Consider the following 10,859-nt stretch of genomic DNA (forward strand, 5'->3'; position numbering starts at 1 on the left):
TGCACAAATTAATAGCGTAAAAACGGAAATTATTGGTTTTTGGTGCGCGAATTAAAAGAGTACTTTTTGATCGATTCAAAAAGAAGCTGTTTTCATAATTTTATTAGTGATTTGTATTGTTTTCCAATGAACACGGTTACAGGATGTTTTTTAGTGCCTCTGAGACTCGTGGTTAGCACCATTAATGGCGAATAGTCAGGCAGAGAACACGCACTGCGTCAAGAACCACGCACCATGTCACACTTGAAATGAAACAGTGAAATGGCAAAGGTCACTCTGTACACAAACAAACAATGAACACGTGGCTACAAAGTAGCCGTCTGGCTGCACTACCTTTTTTTATTTTTCGAGGCATCGCCCGGGCTATTGTTATGGCAGATATTACGAAGCCCATCTTGTCTGGAAAAATAACCCTGCGTTGATAAAAATGGTCTCAGAAAATGTTTAGAAAACATAATGTTTCGCGTTGACCAAATATAATCATGCAAAATATAAATTCAAAGTGTTTTAATACATTGGTGAGAGGTCGCATTTTACGTGAACAAGAACATGCACTAAGAAAGAAAAGCAAGCCAAAGTCGAAACGGGGTGCATCATGGACATGACACAACACACGCTGAGACAACTGAGTGATCAGCGACATTATTTTGGGACGCAGTTGAACTTCACGTACTTCTTTGAGAAACTTGCTGCATGCTGTAATGTATTGCTTTCATGATAATTGTTTTTTTTAACTATTGTTAGGGCACTGACCCGGGGTATTGGGTCTGTGAATATTTCAATATCACCGACTTGATAATGCATTACATTCGTAATAATTACGCAAACATAAACATACCATACGTCAAATTAAATTTTACTATAATATAATAAACTCTGGGCAGTGCACTTCGATCGCATTATTCACGTACATTTCGACTAAACTCAAATAACCACGCGTTTGTGTGGCATTGGGCAATGACCTTCAGAGTTCATGCACTGATATTTAAATTCGGGCCACCCAGCTAGACGCAAATCAATATAGTTACTTGTCATTTGTTCAAAAAATCTTTCAACTTTCACAAATACCATGGACGGTAAGAGATAACTGGGGGTTTAATGAAAGGGAACGTCTTTCTTGGACAAAAAACATGTCAGTACAAGATTATGTGTGCAAGGTTAGATTTATAGAACGTACATGACTGCTTATCTCTGTGTTTTTCACCGAATCCGGTACAATGAAAATGTGACACGAGGTCAATCGCCCGACCAATCAAAAACGTCAATTTACGCACCATAGGGCGGTTCACTTAAATGACGTAATAGAATAATGGTGGACACTTGGTCGATGTGGACCAGCAACGAAAAAGCCTTGTACTAAGCTTTCCATCACGGAAATTCATACTCGATGTGCTGACCGATGGATATTTATCGACTAAGTAATAATCTTGCCCAACATCTGTAGTGTCGTGGAGGAATGATTTTTTTCAGGTCAAATCTTTACCGAACCTAAACTGCTTGCTAACTGAAAGGCTGTGATGACGGAGATCATCTGCGATTGCAGCTACACCAAGTACTGATAACATAAAAATTCAAACAAAATGTATATTTTTAATGTCTTCATGCGATATATTCTGAGTTATCCACTTTATTCTGGCCCGCGAATTAATAGAATACAATTTTAAACATGTTTTTGAACGCCGCAAATTAAAAGGATACATTTAAAAATTAGCGTTCGAAAATAAAATGGGTGTGCGAATTAATAGAGACCGTGAATTAATCAAGTTTTTACGGTATACTATGAGTAATTACTATCTATAGGGAAGAAATTGTATGGTTATATAGTTGGATTTTTTATTAATTTCATTGAGACCACCTCTATAGTTCATGTGACCTGCCACAAAACTAAAAAGACAAAAAAACATGTCCTGAATATTACCTAGTTCACCAAGATACGCCAATAGTTCCTGAGCCAATACACCAAATGCATATGCATCTCTTGCATGGCCAAACTCAGCACTTAATGTACATGTAGACTTTTCCTGTTCTTCAGGTGGGATTATTTTACTGTTTCTCATAGGACACATCTGTTCTAAAAACTGAAAACACAGCAAAATGAAAATTTTTGTTTTGATAGTACCGTAGTTGTCCGAGTATAAACCGCTGCTTGAGTATAAGCCCCTCCCCCTCAAAATTTACAGCATTTTACAACAAGTCATTTAACCCAAAATTTTTCGTCAATTTGCCGTTTTCCCAGAGGGGTTTATACTCGGACAACTAAGATAACAACTGAGAACAGACAGAAATATAACTTTGAGCACCACTGTCAGCTATTAGTACATGTACCATCTATAAAATGTTAATAAAAATTGACCAATCTTTCGATTAAAAACTACAAGCAATATCTGTATGGAATTTAGTGACAATTTTACAAATTGTGAAAATATTTGCATTAAATTTTAGAAAGAAAAAATATCCGGCACTCAAAAAGTTAACAAGCAGCCTGTCGGCTGAGATAGCTCCGCTGTTAGCAATGCACATTTCAATTAAAGAACTGAAGATATCATTATAAAATGAACAATATGTATAGTATCAAAGCAACGGACCTTGCTGTTTTCAACAAGAATTCAAAAATATCACTTTTCACCAAAAATGACAAAAATAATCATCAAAATTAAGTAATTGAAGATATCACCACGAAATTAACAAGGTCCACATGTAATACCTATATATGTAATATAAAAGCAATCAGACTTGCGGTTTTTAACAAGAAGTTGAAAATATCACTTTTTACCAAAAATGACAAAAATATTCACCAAAATTAGAGAATTAAAAATATCATTACAAAATGAACAAATCTAAGAGAGGTCCACATGTAGTACCTATATATGTAATATCAAAGCAATTGGACTTGCGGTTTTTAACAAGAAGTTGAAAATATCACTTTTTACCAAAAATGACAAAAATATTCACCAAAATTAGAGAATTAAAGACATCATTAGAAAATGAACAAATCTGAGAGGGTTCCACATGTAGTACCTATATATATAATATCAAAGCAATTGGACTTGCGGTTTTTAACAAGAAGTCGAAAATATCACTTTTTACTAAAAATGACAAAAATATTCACCAAAATTAGAGAACTAAGGATATCATTACAAAATGAACAAATCTGAGAGAGATCCACATGTAGTACCTATATATGTAATATCAAAGTAATTATACTTGCGGTTTTTAACGAGAAGTCGAAAATATCACTTTTTACCAAAAATGACAAAAATATTCACCAAAATTAGAGAATTGAAGATATGATCATGAAATGAACAAATCTGAGAGAGATCTACCCAAGGTACATATACACCAAGTATCAAAGCATTCAGGCTTGTAGTTTTCAAGAAGAAGTCGAAAAAGTAAAACATTGACACGGACGACGACAACGGACAATCACTCATATGATAAGCTCCGCTCGACAAAGTTGACAGTGGAGCTAAAAATAGATGAATGTTCACATGTTTTAAAGATCCACTAAATGCTAGATATGCATTCACACACATGCTATATGGGATACTGCTTGATATATTTGTATATACAATGTATGTACTTGTGTCAATGGAATAGTGCTGCCCAGTGTAGATTGAACAAAACAAAAAAAGTTGCAAGCCATCTTGCGAACTGACTGTCTCAATAATTCTACTGTAAACCTCTTTATACATGTATGCGAATTTTGTCATGCACTTTTGATCACTTCAAATTGCAATAAGTTCAATTTGAGTGAATACTGTAAAACATGTCTTTTTCGCGAGCATGCCTTTTTCGCGAATTTAGCGAGAGAACTGATTCGCTAATTCAAGATGTCGCTAATGACTTTATTATAAATTCAAAATGGCCACCAAACAAAGAAATCAACAATGACAAGAGAGATTCGCTAAATCAACATTTTGCTATTACGTCATTTTACCACAATTCGCTAAAATTGCATGGCGCTTTTTACAGTACAGTATATTATTATTATTTGCAACACATTATCCTGGATTAAAGTTGAGATACAATTACCGGTATTACATTTAACATCACAGAGGGGATGAGTAACGAATATATACTCAATTTGCACACACAGGCTTATTATATTTGCTCCATTAGAAGTGCACATTTATATAAGCACTTATGTGAAATATAGAAATTTTTCTATGATCAAAATATATAATAATTTAATCATTCTATATACAGCTAATGCGATTTTTGGTTTATATGTCATCTTTGTGCAAATCTAAGAATGTGATTGGTCTGGGCAAGTCAGAGAGCAAATGATCAAAAAGATATTAATACTTCATTTTCGCTGGAATTAATTTTCGCTGAAAAGACTTGTTGGGCATTTTGTATGGAATTTGTTTTCACTGATCTTTGATGAGTTTAATGTGAAATATAGGAAAAAAAGTATATTCGCTGAATTTTATTTTCACAGAATCATCCCTTCAGCGAAAATAGCGAAAATTAATTCCAAGCGAAAATAAAGTATTCTACAGTATTTGATCTATTACAAGAACATCTTTAATAGAAGAACCCTCAAACTAAATACTGTAAAATCTTTCCTTGGAATTAATTTTGGTTGAAGGAATGATTCAGTGAAAATAAAATCCAGCGAATATACCTTTTTTCACATATTTTCCATTCAACTCGTTAAAAATCAGTGAAAATCAATTCCATACAAAACACCCAAAAAGCGGTAATTTAATTCCAATTAAATTAAATATTCTACAGTAGTGCATTTATTGTATACCTTTTCATTAAAATATGACTAACTTTGACCTAAGATACAACTATGTCATTTTATTGACAAATGTAATGCGCTAATAGAACGAACAGCATAGCTTACTTTTAGTGTTTAAAAATAATAACAGGAACTCAATCAACAATTATAGCAAGAAATATTACCTGTATTGTGGCCTCATGAAATTTACAAAGTTGTTCCATTCCTCCAAGTCTCCATCCGCCATCTTGACTTACATAGATAGAAGACGTGTATACATTGTTATGGGAAACACCTCCCTGTCAACAGAAATAGGAGACATGTATAAGAAATAGCTCACTGTAAACAGGAAGTATATTTATATATTTGATGCCGACACAGTAAATTTCCATTCATGTATTTCTGTTTCCACGCATGTATGTACTTACAATACTAGTAGCTACGTTAACATTACATGATTTCAGCACATGTTGAATATTTTCAATCCTTCATGTTTGAAAAGAGATTACAGCAGTTGTGTTCATGTTAATTGTATCTGGACTCACTTTGGGCCCAGTGGGTTCTACCATAATCGTACCCTTGTTTGTCAATCTGTTGACCCCAGCATGGTGGTACACATGTTCTGCACGTGTATCTGATGCCAATTGTTATGATATTCATTATTAACAATCACACAAAAAAGCAGCAAAGAAAAATTCAAAGAACAACTATTTTTCATATCAATGTAGCACTGCACGAAGAAATTGATCGCAGTATAAATATTCACTGTCCAATGTCTACATTGATTTTGTTCATGGCGAGAGTTCAGACAGCAGATTTTGACAAGTGCCAAAATTAGGTTTGATATTTTTCGCCATGTGCCGACTCAGTCCTGACAGTTTTCGCACACATTTTGGCACATGTACACTCAGCCCCCAACGTGTGTATGTCACTATTTTAGCATAAATAATACTGTATTTACTCTATCAATAGTACCGGTAAATAACAGGAATGTAGCTTTGGTCAAAATAGGGTGTATTAAAATAATCAGTATATCAATTTGCTCCAAATGCAGCACATAACCAACAACCACATTTGTTGTATTCTATTATAAAATATTACTTATTTTGATCAAACATTGTAGACACACCTCTGTAATTTACATAAGTGTATCAGCTACTACTGTAATCGAGCAAATATGGTATGTTGATATGGTATGTTGATATTTGGGATGACGTCAAAAGGTCGATGTCGGATAAAAAACTTAATTGCTTTAGTTTTTTTCCAAACCCCCCTACCCCCCACTGAAACTTAATTGATAAATATTGGTCATGGCATCAGACTACATTCACCATTAAATACAAATTGATAATCGGACAGTAGTACTGCATAGCAGTTGGTTGTCGGGTGGGTATAAAAAGATTTTACAAATGCACCTCATTTGACGCACAGAATTACACTCGAACCAAACCATTTTACTGTTTTTTCCTTTTTTGGTTATTTCTGTCTATGATTAGATAGAAAAAAAACGAACTACAAATACTCCAAGATTTTTTTGACTTCATTAAAAAATAAAATCGTTTTTGTCGAATGGAAACTTTTTGAGGTCAAAACCCCCACCCCCAAACTAAAGGAAATAAGTTTTTTATCCGACATCGATCTTTTGACGTCGTCCCTTAGTCAATAGTATATAAAATAATTCTGAAGTAAACTGTCAAACAGCCTCGGGCTCAGAACACTGTAATCAGTGTTCTCTGATCATACTTACTCTTTCATGAAGAAAGCTGAGTGCTTCCACCACATTATACATGCCAGCGCATATCTCTTCAGAGGTTAAATTATCCAGCACCAGTTCCAGGGGTTTTACTAGCTCTGTGATCAAGTATGTACCTTCCACATTTTTACAAGAGGCAAAGAATTTCAGAATAGTGGGATGTCGCAGAATCTTGAGTTGCTGTGAGAAAATATGATGGTAATAATATTCATTGACACAACGCTGACTTTAGGAAAGTAAAGAGCACAAAATACCACCAAGTACCCCCTCCCCCTCCCAGACACACACATATTGTTATATTCATCTAACGTATATTATTGGATTCATTGAAAATGTAAACATACATTTGGGATCATCACTATTACTACATGTACAATAGTTATTCACAAAATTGATATTTTTCTAATAGCGTTTTTTTTTTTCTGATCTAGCTCCATAACTACTGGCCAGGCATCATATCTGCTGACACACTACTACAGCAGCGTTTTGGCTGGCATTTTCATTTGTTACTTTACAGTGATTGAAAATATACCAACCCTCTCATCATTTTCTGTTCTGGATCAGTATCCAGAACTTTGCAGTGATCCAAATCAAACATTAGTATCTCATAAAACTCACTGCGATCTTATTTTGTTATTTTTTGCTAAACACTTGCACAATTGTAATGGTGTTATATACATGTACACAAAATCGAATTCCAAAAATCTTGCAATGAAAAAGAATATTCTTCAGACAGTGATTTGGATCACCACCAAAATTCAATGGGTACTTCCTTGAGCCACGCCAGACCTCTGTTAAAAATTTCAGATAGAAATACCAATGCTACTGATAACTCAACCTTCTTGGTGGAGGTAATTAATGTAAACTACAAAATTTTAATTCAGATATATGTATATTAGAGAAAAATGTTTATTTCATTGTTTGTTGATAAGTGTTGCTGTCTTGTGCTGCATGAATTTAGTAACTGCAATTCCTAAAAAGTTGGTACTTATGTACTTTGCGTCTGGCATATTTACAAAATTGATAATAGTAATTACAATCCAGTGTTTGGTTCGTACATCTTCCTCAAATCACACTTTATTTTAATTTATTACTGACGATATTGTCATGAGGCAGCAAGTGTATCTCATCTAAATTACAAAGACGGTCATCACAACATAGATCAAATCTTTGTTGCCATAAACATTTACATTCTCGTAGTACCGGTAGCTTTATTAGCTAAAAATGATGAATACTGTGAACGACCAAACTCAACCAGCGGGTTAGGTGTTAATGTGTCGGTGAGTGTTGTTGATTTCAGCGACACAGCAGCAATATATCATTTTTTAACAAATGCTTTATCTGTAGTTGTTGTTTCGGTACAGAAAGCCCCAAGTCATGTCAAGGTAAAATAAACTACATGTACTGTACGATACACGATTCATACAAAATGGCTACAAATTGAAACATTAATCATTTTTTTTTTCTATAGCAGAGCCAGGCTGTCACAAACTGGATGTCTTGTGTGTTTTTTTTTCGTAAACATTTGTCACTGAAATCGACAATATAGCAGTGATGCGAGTTATTGAAAACAAAAACATATCAGTGAAGTGGTAGCATCACTGGACGTGTTATGTGGCAAATACATCATCTAAAATTGAAATGAAGCTATAAAAAACACATGAAAAAGACATGGAAAATGGTGATAATTATTGACCCATTTACCCATCAGCCCATGCTCACATCACACCATGGCGATTACTATACATCTGGCCATGTTCGACTGTTATGACCTGGCCAAGTTAGACTGCATTCCTAAAATAACAGTTTTACAGTATGCACCACCTCCTGACGTAACTTTTCATCAATGTCTTCAGGATTATAACTTACACATTATCTTTGTCTAAGCCTGATATCAAGAATTACCCACAGAGCATGACAGTACTTCCACAGCAGGGTAAATATCTGAAGCTACTTATTTCGATTAGTTATGACAAGCTTAGCAAGAATAGAAACTGCACAATTCATACATACAAGTATGATGGAACATAGTAACTCCATCAAATAAGTCTGCAGGTAGTTTTAATGCAATGGCATTTTAGTAGCTTAGTAGTTTTATTCTTATACTAATTTTCATGTTTTTAATTCCAATCTTAGTTACATTTATTCAATGTTTTATTGGTGATTTTGGTGGAGTGAACTGTACATCAGTTTTGCCTTGTCCTAAACAATAACATTAGCTTATATTTTTGTTCTTAGTTTTATAATTACATGTATATCATGTATTTAATGTGCTATGTGTGATATTAGTTGCGTGAAGTATTATTTCTGTTTTTGTTTTACAACAATAAAATTACTCTCTGTAGTAGATTTTCGTGTTGAATACAAATTATTATTATTATTATTTATGAGTGTATAATAATAAATTTTGAGGTTCAACACATACATTCCCCTCGGCTAGTCATATACTTATTTATGTAATGGAGAATTAGTTGTGTTAAAACAAATATAATAACGTTTTACTGCGGTTTAAGAGTTATTAACATTGATAAATGGGACATAACGTTGGCAGAGACACTGACATATTCGTTATTTGAACAGTGTTACAGAACAGATGTCCCTCCCAACATTCACAGCTGACACCACACAACCGAACCGGGTCACACAGCTCGACGTGTCCCCATTTAGTCCTGTCATCGACATTAAACTCCTCAATCAATCAATACAAACAACTTGAAATTGTGATCAGGACGTGGTGGCCACTTTATAATAAAATTCCACGCTCTCACCTTAGCAGCATGTTCTATACGTTTGTCGTTTTGTTGTTCCGTTTTCTTGTGAACAAAAACAGAGACTCGGGAACCATCGTTCCTTTTGGCTGGATGAATCGTCCAGTCTTGTTGCGAAGGTGTCTCTAATGGCTCTTCGAGATCGCAACCCTGTAAAATACTAGTCTCTGTCCCCATAGTTATAATATAGAATGTCCTCTAGTCCATCGTGCTCAGTGGTTGTGTTAATTTCCCACGAATATTCATAAATCAAAGTAACATGTTAGCGCAAAGACACATCACAACACGACAGCTACCATATTGGAAATAAGGTCTCGCCATTAACGGGAATCGCGAACACGCACGCTGAGATTGAATGTACAACGTGAGGGCGCACCAACAATACCTATTCAATATTTATTCTGTATAAAGGGACCTAGACTGGTCCAAATTTTTTTGTACGATATTATTTATTAAAGTAGAAACACACTCATAACTTTTGACAAAATTAGTCATAAATCGCATGGCAATGTTTTCGGTATATTATGCAAAATCGGAAGTACAATTTATTGCAAAATAAATAAATTCTGAGTGTTTCATTGCATTTATGAGTTGGCTTATACGGTCAGTTTTAACTCACAATAACATCATATTCCTATGCTTAACGAGTTTTAAGCGTTGTGTTTGTTTTTGCTGTTCCTGTTTTTGTATAGGCTTTTTCATTTCATGAGTTAATAAATGTTATAATGCGAAATTGTTACAATAATGAAGAAAATTAAATACAATCACGTGGTCACCGTACTCGGTACGGAGAAAATCGATGTGCAGAATGGGGTGAAAACAACACGTTTTATCTGTTTAAGAGAATTTTACCATTGGTTTCCGTGGCAAGAATATGGTGATCAAATTTAATAATATGGGTGTTTTACAATGTGTTTGTTCTTGTCTAGAAGTATTACACAATTGTCATTATTTTTAGCGGGTTTGAATGACGAAATGTGTTTCCATGACAATCTATGGAAATCCCAGCAAAATTGTCATTTAATGCAAATTATTTGACAGCTTTTCTAAATAAAAAATAGACTAGCAGTGAATTTTTAAAAAGTTCACACACTGTTGAGTAATGCTAAAACAACAGATTTTGACATAAAATATTGTCATTGCCCGCTGATTGCGCTAATATACGAACACAAGCAGTATTCAACCTAAAAAAAATAGAATATCAGGGCCAGTAGTCTACAACAACCCTGGTAGTGTAAAAAAAAAGGAAAGACGGAAATCATCACGGACCAAGAACAATTACAACCGAAATTAAAAATGTATAACACTATAAAGCTACTTTCAATAAATGCCCAGCAAAAAAATAAAGGGCGGTGGTCGTCACGCAGCGCGTGTACGAATTGTATGTAAACAAACAATGTATTTTACACGCGTTGAAAGTAGTTGTTTTGAAATATCACAGTGAAAATCAGCACGGCTTTACCGTCACCACACGCCGATTTAAAAAATACAATTTTCTAAGCAAATATGATTTGTGATATGCCCGAGTCGATATTTACATTACGTTTCCAATGTCTTGCATATGTATGTTACCAGTTTATCTAAACAGGATTTCATTTTCCCAATAGCAGAA

At 34.3% G+C, this 10,859-nt stretch overlaps 1 protein-coding gene across 1 annotated transcript in view; it reads right to left on the minus strand.

The window, feature by feature from the left end:
* Positions 1–9,558, minus strand: part of LOC102808886 (protein-associating with the carboxyl-terminal domain of ezrin-like) — a 32,108-nt gene extending 22,550 nt beyond the window's left edge. The window contains exons 1-4 of the mRNA XM_085492453.1: positions 9,248–9,558; positions 6,474–6,659; positions 4,912–5,025; positions 1,919–2,078 (exon numbers count right to left, since the gene is read on the minus strand). Of these exons, the coding sequence (XP_085348579.1) occupies positions 1,919–2,078; positions 4,912–5,025; positions 6,474–6,659; positions 9,248–9,424 (637 nt within the window). The 5' untranslated portion in view covers positions 9,425–9,558. The remainder of the gene's footprint in view (positions 1–1,918; positions 2,079–4,911; positions 5,026–6,473; positions 6,660–9,247) is intronic.
* Between the last annotated feature and the right edge of the window lie 1,301 nt (positions 9,559–10,859).

Source organism: Saccoglossus kowalevskii, chromosome 17 (assembly GCF_978046115.1).
Source record: "Saccoglossus kowalevskii chromosome 17, keSacKowa6.1, whole genome shotgun sequence".
In the NCBI taxonomy this organism is placed as follows: domain Eukaryota; kingdom Metazoa; phylum Hemichordata; class Enteropneusta; family Harrimaniidae; genus Saccoglossus; species Saccoglossus kowalevskii.